General features: G+C 38.9%; 1 protein-coding gene across 1 annotated transcript; it reads left to right on the top strand.

Annotated features, from left to right (window-relative positions):
* The first annotated feature begins 1,986 nt into the window (after positions 1–1,986).
* Positions 1,987–15,374, top strand: LOC146679428 (protein NLRC3-like). The gene is made up of 7 exons (XM_085450341.1): positions 1,987–2,174; positions 9,810–9,930; positions 10,015–10,116; positions 12,348–12,426; positions 12,588–12,774; positions 12,903–14,703; positions 15,197–15,374. Exons 2-7 carry the CDS (start codon positions 9,842–9,844, stop codon positions 15,372–15,374), a joined length of 2,436 nt encoding a protein of 811 aa, XP_085306467.1. The 5' UTR covers positions 1,987–2,174; positions 9,810–9,841.
* The last annotated feature ends 1,387 nt before the right edge of the window (positions 15,375–16,761 follow it).

The following is a 16,761-nucleotide window of genomic DNA, read 5'->3' as shown; positions in this document are numbered from 1 at the left end:
TACAGTGACATCATGCAGTTTGTGCTTTGACCTCCAGAGGGCGACAAATCAGCACAGACAGAGAGCTCCATTCAAACTTTGCTGCCATCAGGAATAATTCTTCAAATATAATCATCAGTGTTTGAGCAGCTATGATATCAGGGACAATCTAGACATGTGTGACAATACTGAACATGTCACATGACACACCTCAAACATCATGTGATCCACTCTCAGTCTGCACTTTCATTCATGACTTCAACAGGTTGAAATGAGCTTTGAAGAAACATCAGTGAAATAAATCTTTCATGGATTCATGTGAGCAGCAGATGAACTTTGTACCAACAACATCTTCAATAACAGAGTCTGAATGAAGCTCAGGTGTTGATGCTGCTCACTGATTGGACGCTTGGTTTCAGCTCTGCTCTCAGTCTTTACTGCACAGGTGAAGGTAGAAAGTGTGACTGGATCTATAGACTGGAAAAAGAGAAACATGCTGAACATTTGAAGCTTTGCAGCAGAAATGTTCATGTTACAAATTAGAGATGGACCGATCCGATATTACGTATCGGTATCGGTCTGATACTGACCTAAATTACTGGATCAGATATCGGAGAAAAATAAAAAATGTAATCCGATCCATTAAATATCACGAAAGCACCTCACAAAACTTGCAACACGCCGTAACTCACCTCAGAACGTTAGCACTCGGAGCAGTATGCATCACGTGATAGAGCGGCTGTGGCATGCGGGACCTGTCGGTGGTCTGGATAGCATGTGGAGCTTCGCTAGCAACCCGGCATTTCATCTCCGACAAAGTTATCCCGAGAGAAGTAAAGCAAGTGTGTAAGTCCATCTCTGAATGTTTGTAAAGCATTCCTGCGTTAAGCTTAACGAGCGACTGCCTCTCGCTCTCCGGCTGCTACTTCAATCGTGAAACTGCTTAAATCAGCTGATCGGCTTTTCTGTCGCGAGTCCGTCTCTCTTCTTTGTTTTTGGTCCACTTTGCACCAGAAAGAGGAAACCAGCGGCTGAACAACAGCAGAACGTTTAAGCTTGATCAGCTGTTGTTAGAATTTATTTAATATTACTTTCTACACCAGGATCTTTTTCTACGTAGCTGACGGCTGGTAACTGTGCAGGGGCGGATCTAGCAAAGTTTAGCCAGGGGGGCCGATAGGGCATGAACAGGGAAAAGGGGGCACAAAGACATACTTTTCTTTCTTATTCTCATTTAAAATGTCGAGCTTTTAATAAATAATTATCTGACACCCAAAGTTTTAATTTGATGTAAAATGAATAGAAGTCAATTACTGTATATAGTGACTATTAAGTCTAATATATATACCCTAGTAAGCTATAGTACTTTTTCCTTTGGGAAGGTACCATCTGTGCAGTCTGCAATTTTGTTGAAGAAAGATGTTGAATCTATTTAATATTTCTTGAAAAATAATTGATTTCTGTGCATTTTTTTTTCACACTGCATCAAATTAAGGTTGATTACGTCGATTAAGCATCATGAGGTGGAGCGTGAGGGGTGGTTCCCTATTTTTTATTTATTTATTTTTGTTGTTGCTGGGAGTTGGAACCCTATTAGTTAGGTTGCTTAATATTTACGCTAAGTACTCTTTAAAATACCAGAATAGGGAGGATGGTGTAGGTTTAAGTTTATTAGATTGATCAGTATTGCTGAACTATGAAATGTTTTTTTTGTATACAGGTATAACAGAATAGCTTTAGTGTAGTTGTTGTTTTAAACTTGAGTAGGAACTTATACAAAATGCAGCAAGATATTTTAAAAACAGTTTTGTTGATTAAAAAACACTATATCGGATTCATATCGGTATCGGCAGATATCCAAATTTATGATATCGGTATCGGACATAAAAAAGTGGTATCGTGCCATCTCTATTACAAATACAGCAGAGCTGATCTGGGATCAGTGTGTTCACACCTGCAGCTACAACAAGGTTTCATGTCTCCACACGTCAGCATGTGAACTTTACTCTGACTCAGTCTGAGCAGTCAGACGGCATATTTTTAAAGTTAACACATCAGCACACACAGAGCTGAGCCCCTCCCACCTGTGCTGAGTTTCAGGTGGAGCCCCGCCTCCTTCCAGGAAGCAGCTCACCTGTGTGTCCGTGTTTAGTGTCCAGGTGTGGAGTGGAGCTTGTTGTTGGTGTGAAGAAACTGTAAGTTTGCTTTGTTTCCTCCTTTAACAATTTGTCTTTAGGAACTTTACTGTTTGTTCAGCTCGTGTTTGATTTCTTCACACAACAAACTGTGTGTGTTTGTATTTCCGGTCTCTCCATTAAAGTACTGGTGTCAAGCCAGCCTCCAATTCGAGACTTGCAGTCAAGCCAGCCTCCAGTTTGTTTTACGTTCCCTGTGTATTCAAAGTATTACGGGAATGGATGTGGAAACCGGATTTCAAAATAAAAGCCAACTTCGAGTGAATTAACAGATATGTTAAGAACATAATAACATATAATTTAGGCTTTTTTTTTTTTTTACAAACTCTAATGTTAGATCTATATGACACAGCCTTGTACCCTAATTGTGCCCTGTCACTATCAAGGCCATCTTATTTTGGATTTCAAAGTAAAAGCCCTGTGAATCTTCATTTTTGAACTACTCTTTCAATGACTTAATAATGCTCTTAAAAGCAAAAGTCGTATTTCCAAATACTATTTGAACTTTATATCAACACTTTCCAACCACAGTCTTTTTACAGTGATACCATATCAATATCAAGTCAGTCTGATTTTGCCTTTCATAGTAATGGCCCTTTGAAATTGTCCATAATTGACTTAATCTTCTAACGATTCAAAATGCTCTAAAATGAAAAATTCTTGTTTCCACAGGGTAATTCCACCTTAGATCAACAGTATACAGCCCCACAGTGATACCATATCAATATCAAGTCATTCTGATTATGCCTTCCAAAATAAAAGCCTTTTTAAATTGTCCATAATTGACCTAACTTTCAGTGATTTCAAAATGTTTTAAAATGGAAATTTCCTGTTTCCACAGGGTAATTCCACTCCAGATCAACAGTATACAACCTCACGATGTTACCATATCAATATCAAGACATTCTGATATTGCTTTAAAAAATAAAAGCATGTTCAAACTGCCCATATCTGAGTTGCTCCTGGAACAATTTCAAAATGCTCTAAAATGGCACATTCCTGTTTCCACAGGGTAATTCCACCTTAGATCAACAGTATACAGCCCCACAGTGATACCATATCAATATCAAGTCATTCTGATTATGCCTTCCAAAATAAAAGCCTTTTTAAATTGTCCATAATTGACCTAACTTTCAGTGATTTCAAAATGCTCTAAAATGGAAAATTCCTGTTTCCACAGGATAATTCCACTTTAGATCAACAGTATACAGCCCCACAGTGATACCATATCAATATCAAGTCATTCTGATTATGCCTTCCAAAATAAATGCCCTTTCAAATTGAGCATATACGGCCTACTTTTTTGACGATTTCAAAATGTTCTTAAACAGAATTTTGCTGTTTCCACAGGATAATTTCACTTTAGTTCAACATTATACAACCTCACGATGTTACCATATCAATATCAAGTCATTCTGATTTTGCTTTCAAAAATAAAAGCATTTTCAAACTGCCCATATCTGACTTGATCCTGGAACAATTTCAAAATGCTCTAAAATGGAAAATTCCTGTTTCCACAGGGTAATTCCACCTTAGATCAACAGTATACAGCCCCACAGTGATACCATATCAATATCAAGTCATTCTGATTATGCCTTCCAAAATAAATGCCCTTTCAAATTGAGCATATATACGACCTACTTTTTTAACGATTTCAAAATGCTCTAAAAGTGAAAATTGCTGTTTCCACAGGATAATTTCACTTTAGGTCAACAGTATACAACCTCACGATGTTACCACATCAATATCAAGTCATTCTGATTTTGCTTTCAAAAATAAAAGCATTTTCCAAATGCCCATATCTGACTTGATCCTGGAACAATTTCAAAATGCTCTAAAATGGAAAATTCCTGTTTCCACAGGGTAATTCCACCTTAGATCACCAGTATACAGCCCCACAGTGATACCATATCAATATCAAGTCATTCTGATTTTGCTCTCAAAAATAAAAGCCTTTTCAAATTGTCCATAATTGACCTAACTTTCAGTGATTTCAAAATGCTCTAAAATGGAAATTTCCTGTTTCCACAGGGTAATTCCACTTTAGATCAACAGTATACAGCCCCACAGTGATACCATATCAATGTCAAGTCATTCTGATTTTGCCTTCCAAAGTAAAAGCCTTTTCAAATTGTCCACAATTGACCTAACTTTCAGTGATTTCAAAATGCTCTAAAATGGAAATTTCGTGTTTCCACAGGATAATTCTACTCCAGATCAACAGTATACAGCCCCACAGTGATACCATATTAATATCAAGTCATTCTGATTTTGCCTTCCAAAATAAAAGACTTTTCAAATTGCCAAGATACGACCTACTCTTTTAAAGATTTCAAAATGCTCTAAAAGTGAAAATTGCTGTTTCCACAGGATAATTTCACTTTAGGTCAACAGTATACAACCTCACGATGTTACCATATCAATTTCAAGTAATTCTGATTATGCCTTCCAAAATAATGGCCTGTTGAAAATGCCCATAATTTACCTAACTTTCAGTGATTTCAGAATGCTCTAAAAAGGAAGATTTCAGTTTCCACAGGGTAATTCCACTTTAGATCAACAGTATACAACCTCACGATGTTACCATGTCAATTTCAAGTCAGTCTGATTTTGCTTTTCAAAATAAAAGCTTTTTCAATTTGCCCATATATGACTTACTCTTGGAGCGAATTCAAAATGCTCTAAGATGGAAAATTGCTGTTTCCACAGCATAATTCCACTTTAGATCAATAGTATCCAACCCCACAGTGATACCATATCAATATCAAATCAGTCTGATGTTGCCTTCCAAAATAAAAGACTTTTCAAATTGCCGATATACGACCTACTCTTTTAAAGAATTCAGAACGCTCAAAAAATGAAACTTGCTCTTTCCACAGGATGAATCCATGTTAGATCAAAAGTGTACATCCACACCATGGTACTACTTCAATTTCAAGTCATTCTGATTTTGCCTTCCAACATAATGGCCTGTTGAAAATGCCAATAACTTACCTAACTTTCAGTGATTTCGGAATGCTCTAAAAAGGAAATTTTCTGTTTCCACAGAATAATTTCACTTTAAATCAACAGTATACAACCCCACAGAGATACGATGTTAAGATCAAGTCACTCTGATTTTGCCTTCCAAAATAAAAGTATTTTCAAATTGCCCGTAGACGACCTACTCGTTTAACGATTTCAAAATGCTCTTAAATTGAAAGATGCTGTTTCCACAGGATAATTCCACTTTAGATCAACAGTATCCAACCCGACAGTAAAACCATGTAAATTTCATGTTGGTCTGATTTCGCCTTTCAAATTAAAAGATGTCATTCTAAATAAAGAAATTACAAAACAGCTTGCAAACCAACCATGACATCTTTCCACAGACTTAAAATATAAACGTACTATCAATTACAACCTAGTGGCAATTTCAGCTTCCTTTTACATCATCTTTATGATTCAATTCTGTCATAATCAATTGAGTCTGATTTTGCTTTTCAAAATGAAAACCCAATATGTGTTGAAACAGCAATTTTCATTTTTAAAACATTCTGAAATAATTGAAAGAGTATATCACATATGGACAAATTCGACGGGCCATTAATTTGAAAGGCGAAATCAGACCAACATGAAATTTACATGGTTTTACTGTCGGGTTGGATACTGTTGATCTAAAGTGGAATTACCCTGTGGAAACTGAAATCTTCCTTTTTAGAGCATTCTGAAATCACTGAAAGTTAGGTAAATTATGGGCATTTTCAACAGGCCATTATTTTGGAAGGCATAATCAGAATGACTTGAAATTGATATGGTAACATCGTGAGGTTGTATACTGTTGATCTAAAGTGGAATTACCCTGTGGAAACTGAAATCTTCCTTTTTAGAGCATTCTGAAATCACTGAAAGTTAGGTAAATTATGGGCATTTTCAACAGGCCATTATTTTGGAAGGCATAATCAGAATTACTTGAAATTGATATGGTAACATCGTGAGGTTGTATACTGTTGACCTAAAGTGAAATTATCCTGTGGAAACACGCAATTTTCACTTTTAGAGCATTTTGAAATCTTTAAAAGAGTAGGTCGTATCTTGGCAATTTGAAAAGTCTTTTATTTTGGAAGGCAAAATCAGAATGACTTGATATTAATATGGTATCACTGTGGGGCTGTATACTGTTGATCTGGAGTAGAATTATCCTGTGGAAACACGAAATTTCATTTTTAGAGCATTTTGAAATCACTGAAAGTTAGGTCAATTGTGGACAATTTGAAAAGGCTTTTACTTTGGAAGGCAAAATCAGAATGACTTGATATTAATATGGTATCACTGTGGGGCTGTATACTGTTGATCTAAAGTGGAATTACCCTGTGGAAACAGGAATTTTCCATTTTAGAGCATTTTGAAATCACTGAAAGTTAGGTCAATTGTGGACAATTTGAAAAGGCTTTTACTTTGGAAGGCAAAATCAGAATGACTTGACATTGATATGGTATCACTGTGGGGCTGTATACTGTTGATCTAAAGTGGAATTACCCTGTGGAAACAGGAATTTTCCATTTTAGAGCATTTTGAAATCACTGAAAGTTAGGTCAATTATGGACAATTTGAAAAGGCTTTTATTTTTGAGAGCAAAATCAGAATGACTTGATATTGATATGGTATCACTGTGGGGCTGTATACTGTTGATCTAAGGTGGAATTACCCTGTGGAAACAGGAATTTTCCATTTTAGAGCATTTTGAAATTGTTCCAGGATCAAGCCAGATATGGGCATTTGGAAAATGCTTTTATTTTTGAAAGCAAAATCAGAATGACTTGATATTGATGTGGCAACATCGTGAGGTTGTATACTGTTGACCTAAAGTGAAATTATCCTGTGGAAACAGCAATTTTCACTTTTAGAGCATTTTGAAATCTTTAAAAGAGTAGGTCGTATCTTGGCAATTTGAAAAGTCTTTTATTTTGGAAGGCATAATCAGAATGACTTGATATTGATATGGTAACATCGTGAGGTTGTATACTGTTGACCTAAAGTGGAATTATCCTGTGGAAACAGCAAAATTCTTTTTAAGAACATTTTGAAATCGTTAAAAAAGTAGGTCGTATATATGCTCAATTTGAAAGGGCATTTATTTTGGAAGGCATAATCAGAATGACTTGATATTGATATGGTATCACTGTGGGGCTGTATACTGTTGATCTAAGGTGGAATTACCCTGTGGAAACAGGAATTTTCCATTTTAGAGCATTTTGAAATTGTTCCAGGATCAAGTCAGATATGGGCAGTTTGAAAATGCTTTTATTTTTGAAAGCAAAATCAGAATGACTTGATATTGATATGGTAACATCGTGAGGTTGTATAATGTTGAACTAAAGTGAAATTATCCTGTGGAAACAGCAAAATTCTGTTTAAGAACATTTTGAAATCGTCAAAAAAGTAGGCCGTATATGCTCAATTTGAAAGGGCATTTATTTTGGAAGGCATAATCAGAATGACTTGATATTGATATGGTATCACTGTGGGGCTGTATACTGTTGATCTAAAGTGGAATTATCCTGTGGAAACAGGAAATTTCCATTTTAGAGCATTTTGAAATAACTGAAAGTTAGGTCAATTATGGACAATTTAAAAAGGCTTTTATTTTGGAAGGCATAATCAGAATGACTTGATATTGATATGGTATCACTGTGGGGCTGTATACTGTTGATCTAAGGTGGAATTACCCTGTGGAAACAGGAATTTTCCTTTTTAGAGCATTTTGAAATCACTGAAAGTTAGGTCAATTATGGACAATTTGAAAAGGCTTTTATTTTTGAGAGCAAAATCAGAATGACTTGATATTGATATGGTATCACTGTGGGGCTGTATACTGTTGATCTAAAGTGGAATTACCCTGTGGAAACAGGAATGTGCCATTTTAGAGCATTTTGAAATTGTTCCAGGAGCAACTCAGATATGGGCAGTTTGAAAATGCTTTTATTTTTTAAAGCAATATCAGAATGTCTTGATATTGATATGGTAACATCGTGAGGTTGTATACTGTTGATCTGGAGTGGAATTACCCTGTGGAAACAGGAAATTTCCATTTTAAAACATTTTGAAATCACTGAAAGTTAGGTCAATTATGGACAATTTAAAAAGGCTTTTATTTTGGAAGGCATAATCAGAATGACTTGATATTGATATGGTATCACTGTGGGGCTGTATACTGTTGATCTAAGGTGGAATTACCCTGTGGAAACAAGAATTTTTCATTTTAGAGCATTTTGAATCGTTAGAAGATTAAGTCAATTATGGACAATTTCAAAGGGCCATTACTATGAAAGGCAAAATCAGACTGACTTGATATTGATATGGTATCACTGTAAAAAGACTGTGGTTGGAAAGTGTTGATATAAAGTTCAAATAGTATTTGGAAATACGACTTTTGCTTTTAAGAGCATTATTAAGTCATTGAAAGAGTAGTTCAAAAATGAAGATTCACAGGGCTTTTACTTTGAAATCCAAAATAAGATGGCCTTGATAGTGACAGGGCACAATTAGGGTACAAGGCTGTGTCATATAGATCTAACATTAGAGTTTGTAAAAAAAAAAAAAAGCCTAAATTATATGTTATTATGTTCTTAACATATCTGTTAATTCACTCGAAGTTGGCTTTTATTTTGAAATCCGGTTTCCACATCCATTCCCGTAATACTTTGAATACACAGGGAACGTAAAACAAACTGGAGGCTGGCTTGACTGCAAGTCTCGAATTGGAGGCTGGCTTGACACCAGTATTAAAGTCAGTGTGTAATGTTTCCTGGCTAACATCAGCTGTGTGCAGCTTAGTTCAGCACAAATCTGCCGCTCCATAGTTCACGGTAACGGACTCACAGCTGGACCAACGAGGCCGAGTGTGTCCGCCACTCTGAGCTACGTTCGTGTTTGTGTACTTGTAGTTTGTACTTTGAGTTCACTCAGAGCCCACAGAGGACGCAGCGTACGTGATGACGTCACAGCCCTTTACCTCCTTTACTGTCACTGTGATTAATATTTACACACGAGACACCTGCAGAGCTCTGACGCTAAGCTAGCACACAGCATGCTAACACTAAGCTAACACTAAGCTAACGCTAAGCTAACGCTAAGCTAACACTAAACTAACACTAAGAGTTCTTACAGACACGAGTTAAAAAGCTGCTTTTAGTGTGTGATCAGAGTCCAGGACTGAGAGCAGCAGCAGAGCTGATGGATGATGAATTACTGGATGGAAGAAGCTTCTCATTAGCAGTGAATCAGTGTGTGTGCAGTTCTCTGCAAACTCAGCAGCAAGAATTAGTGTGAAGCTTTAACTCTGCTGATCCTCTTTGAATCCTGGATCAGCTGAAACGTTTAAAATGTTGTTCACACGTGTTGGACTGACTGAAGCTTCCAGTCACAGTGAATCAGTGTGTGTCAGTGAATGCATCGTGTGTGCTTCAGGCTCCATCTAGTGGACTGATAGCAGAGCAGCTGATGGCAGCTTCCTCTGCCTCACACTGCTGTCTGACTGCATCCAGCTGACACTGAGATGAAGCAGGAAAGAAGCAGCTGATATTTGGACAGCACACATGATGAAAGGAGGATTTCAGCTGATGTGCACATGAATGATTTGTGTTTCCTCTGCAGGTAGAAAGTGTGTGTGAGCTGAATTGAGCAGCATGGATCAGTGTGAGGACAGAGAGGAGGGAGTCCCTCCCTCTAAAAGCACTCTGTGTGGGGAACATGAGAGCCAGACCAAAGCTCAGAGGTGAGATGACCATCTCTAACTGTCCATGACTCTTCTCCATGTCACAGCTCAGCACTCACATCACTGCTGCATCATTATTCACAGGAACCAGCCTGGACCTCCACCCAGCTCTGTGTCCTTACAGAGTGACGCGTCTAAAGATCGTCTCATTCATTTTAAATCCCAGCCTGTGTCTGCTGCAGAGAGGTGAGCTGTTAGCAACATGAACTCTTTGATTAAACTGCTTGATGTTGTTGGATATAAACTACAAACACGTCGTTCCCTCAGTCCCATTTAAACTGTCTTTTAAAACAAGCCTTTGGTTTCTAAACAACTGAAAACCCACTTCAGCAAACAGGAAGTGATCAGAGCGTCCGTCCACTTCCTGTCAGGCCCTGCAAACATTTCATATTGAAGAAAAGTAGCTGACATCTCACATTTTTACTCCACCACATTCAACCATTTTGACATTTTACAGCATGAAACTCTTGTCACATGACTCCTGTTATGTTATAGAGTCATGTGACCACCAGGGAGGGATTTGTATGGATGAAACACATTCAAATCAATCTGATTCATCAATGGAAACATTTTTGGTGTAAATGCAGCAACACTGAAAACGCTGAAGATAAAAACACAACAGATGAAATATGAACAAATCGAGGCTTTGAATACACGTGTGTGTGTTTGAGACACAGAGATAAATGGATTGTGTGTCTGTCCTATTGCTGCATGAGGGTTTTATTGTAGATTTTGTGCGTGTACACTTTTGACCACGAAGGTGTTGAAAGGGCGTAAAACAGTTGGAGGCACCAGAGTGAACACTAGTGCTGTCAGTAGATTAAAACATGACTAATTAATGACACAATCTTCTGTCATTAATCCTGATTAATCACAATTACTTGATCAATAGCTGCAGTTACATTTTTCCAACTTTATATTTAAGCCTGTAACAGACGTTTACACCATATAATGAAGTCAATGCAGAATAAACACAAAGAATGTTAAACGCTTCAATTCAAAGAGACTTTGAATAGTTTTCAGTCTTTAACTCAGCTTCTCTGCTGTAAATACAACTTTGTAACAAACATATATACTAAAAGCTAAGTGTGCACTAATATATAATAATATATAATCTATATTACTGCTGTTAATGAAAATGTTTAATCAGACTCATCACAGGGTTACTGTGGATTAATTTGGATTAATCACCATTTAACATCATTTTTAATGTAAACGAATCAAAGTTCATTTCATGAGCAAACAGACTCGAGAGAAAAGGGCAAATTTACACACTTAACATGTTTATTGAACATGTAAACATTGATAAACCTCCTGAATGAGCCGACCCCCCCAGGGACAGTCCTGCATGCTAATGATGGGCTCTGCTCTGTACCTGCAGGATTCTGTCAGCCACAAACTCCTCAGCTGATCCTGAATCTGAGCCCATCTGTCAAACAATCATTTTCTTCACAGGTCTGTGGAGGTGGCACTGATCCTGCAGCAGTCTAACACTCTCTGTCACTCTTCTTCAAGTCTTTGACACGAGGAACCAAAACTATGTCATTAACAACACTAACAGGTCTGCAGTTTGTCCACTTGGCAGTTGTGTCATCAGTGCTTTGCATTGTTGTGATATTTTAAGCTGGAAGTGCTTCGGTGAAAAGAAAATTCCTTCTGTCACGATGTGCAGAATCCTTCATGTTGGTCGGCTGGTCCGTCTTGTTATTTTTTTAATGCTCAAACTTTCCATCGGGAGGTCAGTGTGTGTTTGTCATCTTCCATATTGAGCTGATTGGTTCAGCTGCCGTCACTAACAGATGTGCTGCATATCTGCACGTGTGCAAAGGTAACTCTACTCGGACAAACTGCTCGAAGTGCGTTGATAGAAACATTTCAGGGATTTTGAGTCGTTCTGCATCCAGATGTGTCGTGTTAAAGGTTTTTATCATGTTAATCATGATAACAGATGAACCCCTAACCCTACATGTTAATTTTGACAGCACTGCTAAATCCTTTTTAATGTTCTTCTGTCAGATCATTGATTAGACTCGACTCCAAATACGAGACTCGGAAAACTCAAATGAAAACTCAAATCAAAGCAATGAGAAAAGGACTTCTTGTGTTAGAATGAAAACATATGGAAGTGGTCAGGTTTCAAACACTCGATGAATCTACTGCACAGTTACATTCAGGGACCTTTGGCCTCCTGAGAGCATTAGTTGATGGTTCATCACAGTTTTCTCAAAGTTTCCTCTGAGCTTCTGCAGCATCATCACTTCCATCACTGACGAAAGAAAGTTCATAGAAAACAGAAAATATATCTTCAGAATCTGAGAGTCTAAAACTTGACAGACTTGATTCAGATGAAGTTATTTGAGCAGAAACTCCTGGATCTTTATCCTGTGTTGATCTAATCCTTCATGGTTCCTCCACAGAGTGGAGCAGCAGAGCTCAGAGGTTCCCAGTGGTCAGTCTGCCCAGCAGCATCAAACACAGCTGGACTCCATATTTATGGTCTGTACATGTACAACAACTACTGTTACATCTGTTCTGTTCACAGTCATCTCCATGCTGCTCTTTGTAGACCAGTGGATCGTCAGTGTGTCCAACATGGATCTGATGTTTGGCTCCATGATTTCAGTCTGATTGGCTCATTCATAAATATTCTGTTCCAGCTGCTGGAGGACAACATCATCACTTTTGTGAAGAACGAGCTGAAGAAGATCCAGAAGGTTCTAAGTCCAGATTACCCAGAATGCTTAGAGAGTCAGAGGAGCAGCAGCAGAGAGGCGTTTGTGAAGATCACAGTGGACTTCCTGAGGAGAATGAAGCAGGAGGAGCTGGCTGACCGTCTGCAGAGCAGTAAGAGGATTTATCTAAAGATTTAAGCTGCTGGATAAATGAACATTTTCCAGAGATGGAAGATGGAGCAACATGTTTTAAAGATTAGTTCTTTTTGGAATTGAGTGTTTATTTTTCTTCTCATTCAGAACTTCAAGCTCCAGTTTGTCATCGTAACCTTAAATCCACCCTGAAGAAGAAGTTCCAGTGTGTGTTTGAGGGCATCGCTAAAGCAGGAAACCCAACCCTCCTGAATCAGATCTACACAGAGCTCTACATCACAGAGGGAGGGACTGCAGAGGTCAATGATGAACATGAGGTCAGACAGATTGAAACAGCATCCAGGAAACCAGACAGACCAGAAACAACCATCAGACAAGAAGACATCTTTAAAGCCTCACCTGGAAGAGATGAACCAATCAGAACAGTGCTGACAAAGGGAGTGGCTGGCATTGGGAAAACAGTCTTAACACAGAAATACAGCCTGGACTGGGCTGAAGACAAAGCCAACCAGGACATCCAGTTCATATTTCCATTCACTTTCAGAGAGCTGAATGTGCTGAAAGAGGAAAAGTTCAGCTTGGTGGGACTTGTTCATCACTTCTTTACTGAAACCAAAGAAGCAGGAATCTGCAGCTTTGAAGACTTCCAGGTTGTGTTCATCTTTGATGGTCTGGATGAGTGTCGACTTCCTCTGGACTTCCACAAAACTACAATCCTAACTGACCCTAGAAAGTCCACCTCAATGGATGTGCTGCTGATAAACCTCATCAGGGGGAAACTGCTTCCCTCTGCTCGCCTCTGGATAACCACACGACCTGCAGCAGCCAATCAGATCCCTCCTGTCTGTGTTGGCATGGTGACAGAGGTCAGAGGCTTCACTGACCCACAGAAGGAGGAGTACTTCAGGAAGAGATTCAGAGATGAGGAGCAGGCCAGCAGCATCATCTCCCACATCAAGACATCACGAAGCCTCCACATCATGTGTCACATCCCAGTCTTCTGCTGGATCACTGCTACAGTTCTGGAGGATGTGCTGGAAACCAGAGAGGGAGGACAGCTGCCCAACACCCTGACTGAGATGTACATCCACTTCCTGGTGGTTCAGGCCAAAGTGAAGAAGGTCAAGTATGATGGAGGAGCTGAGACAGATCCACACTGGAGTCCTGAGAGCAAGAAGATGATGGAGTCTCTGGGAAAACTGGCTTTTGATCAGCTGCAGAAAGGAAACCTGATCTTCTATGAATCAGACCTGACAGAGTGTGGCATCGATATCAGAGCAGCCTCAGTGTACTCAGGAGTGTTCACACAGATCTTTAAAGAGGAGAGAGGACTGTACCAGGACAAGGTGTTCTGCTTCATCCATCTGAGTGTTCAGGAGTTTCTGGCTGCTCTTCATGTCCATCGGACCTTCATCAACTCTGGACTCAATCTCCTGGAACAACAACAAACAATCTCTACGTGGTCTAAACTATTTAACAAACTAAAACTTCAATCTCTCCACCAGAGTGCTGTGAACAAGGCCCTACAGAGTCCAAATGGACACCTGGACTTGTTCCTCCGCTTCCTCCTGGGTCTTTCACTGCAGACCAATCAGAGTCTCCTACGAGGTCTGCTGACACAGACAGGAAGTAGCTCACAGACCAATCAGGAAACAGTCCAGTACATCAAGGAGAAGCTCAGTGAGAATCTGTCTGCAGAGAAAAGCATCAATCTGATCCACTGTCTGAATGAACTGAATGATCGTTCTCTAGTGGAGGAGATCCAACAGTCCCTGAGATCAGGAAGTCTCTCCACAGGTGAACTGTCTCCTGCTCAGTGGTCAGCTCTGGTCTTCATCTTACTGTCATCAGAAGAAGATCTGGATGTGTTTGACCTGAAGAAATACTCTGCTTCAGAGGAGGCTCTTCTGAGGCTGCTGCCAGTGGTCAAAGCCTCCAACAAAGCTCTGTAAGTACATATGTGATCATAGCTTTAGCTTTTAAATGTTTATTCTAGTTAACACAGATCAGGTGGAACAACTCAAATAAAATATCAAAAATATTAAGTGGTCATCGGTACTCAGTTTGTTCAATACTGAATACAATGGAGCACAAATTGTCCACGTTTCTGAAATATTTCTGGGTGTAACTGTCACCAAAGTGCAATTTAGACCTGGCCTGTGGTTGTTATCTAAGTGATAATCATCAATTCTACTAAAACAAATACAAAATAAAGAAATTTGACACATTCTGTTGATATCAAAAGCACACTGAACAATTCAGTGTTGTTTTACTGCTGTTCTCTCTTCACTTCTTCTCCTCTGATTCTCTCCACATGTTGCTCTGCATCAGTGCTCAGTTTCCTGACAAAACAAGATGAAATATTGCTAAATATAATAGTATCTCATTACGCTTCAGCATAAGTGTTTTATTTTTGTAATTGTTTATCTGTTATTTTTCAGACTGAGTCACTGTGACCTGTCAGAGAGAAGCTGTGAAGCTCTGGCCTCAGGTCTCAGCTCTCAGACCTCTAATCTGAGACAGCTGGACCTGAGTAACATCAACCTGAAGGATTCAGGCGTGAAGCTTCTGTCTGAAGGACTGAAGAGTCCACGCTGTACACTGGAAACTCTCAGGTGAGATCAAGCATTTTTCTTTCATCAACTGACAGAATTAGCAGATTAATAATAAGGCAGTCCTCTAATAAGAGGAGAAGTGGAGGTGTTTTGAAGGGCAACATACTCTTATGTTAACAAGACAAGAAGTAGTTCCTGGGAACTGCTTCCTTTGTTATTGTCTAAGTAGAAACATGATGGTGAAACAGTGATGAGTTTGCAGAGGTGGATCCACAGCACACAACACAACAATGCTGTTGCGTGCTGAAAGCAGACTTCTCACAGATTCTGAGGCTGCAGGTTTCATCACTGTCCAACCAAAATTCACTGAACCAGCAGTAAATGAACGTCCAAAACGACGCTTCATGTTTAAAAAACAGATGATCAGGGGGATTTGTGTTTACATCTTTTTTGTGTGATCTGTTCACCTGCTGTTTCAGCTGTTTGGTGGTTGTTGAGATGGTTTTGTGAACTTTTAGCTGAGATTCTGACGTTTCTGTAGATACCACACATGTCTAATTACTTTGTACAGCATGAATGGCCATAACGAGGTTTTTAACAGTAAGAAAAGTTGTAAAACTTCAGAAAATATAGTTAAAAGTCCAAAACCTTCTACGACTGGTGGCTTGTGGTAAGGAGCAGATCAAACGAGTAAAGAATTACGTTATAATTATAAATGGCTTCAACAGCACATTCAGGTCTGTGAGACTCATTCAGACACTGAGCCGTGGCTCTGTGCTACATGCACATATTTCTGCATCTCTGCCATTCAGACAAACTTTATATATAGTTTATTTTATGTAGGATTCAATACTGAACTGTACATTTAGTCTTTTTAAAGGCAGCAAGTTTTATTCAGTGTTTTCATGAAAGCCTTATTTTTATCCATTTACTGCTATTAGGAAGAACACGTGAGGTTTAAGACCTGGACCAGTTTGAAACCTTTTGTCCTCCACAGTGGAAAATGGGTGGAAATAAAAATGGGTCTCACTTTAGCCAGCTCCTAATTTTATCAGTTCTGCTCTCAGCGTCTCCTGTATATCTCCTGTATAAATGTTGCACTCAGCTTTGTGGTCTCCAATATCACTGAAATGCAGCCAGATGCTGCTCATTTTGCCTTTTCACTCTTTCCTGACACGCTTGCATTTCAGTACAGCTCCCATTTCTCTGTGTACTGGTCTCTACCACTACCCTTGCTGTCTATGGGACATGTCCTCTTTCACATAATGGTATGATCCCAGTCTGTCTCTTAAAGTGTTTGGCCACATGGTTTGCTCATCAGTAGTGCATTGTGTACTTATTTTAATAGTACTGCAGTATGAGAAGTGCAACATTCAGTGTGCAGAAACAGATCAGGTGCTTTCTAACAGCAGTGTTCCCTTTAACACAGCAGCAGTTCAAATATTTCTGTC

The sequence above is a fragment of the Copadichromis virginalis genome, unplaced genomic scaffold (assembly GCF_057382275.1).
Source record: "Copadichromis virginalis isolate Kocher_CV1m ecotype Utaka unplaced genomic scaffold, C_Virginalis_male_GT1.1 unmapped_scaffold_1, whole genome shotgun sequence".
NCBI classification, from domain to species: Eukaryota; Metazoa; Chordata; class Actinopteri; order Cichliformes; family Cichlidae; genus Copadichromis; species Copadichromis virginalis.
The sequence above is the reverse complement of the archived record's forward strand: the minus strand, read 5'-3'. Positions and strand labels throughout refer to the sequence as shown.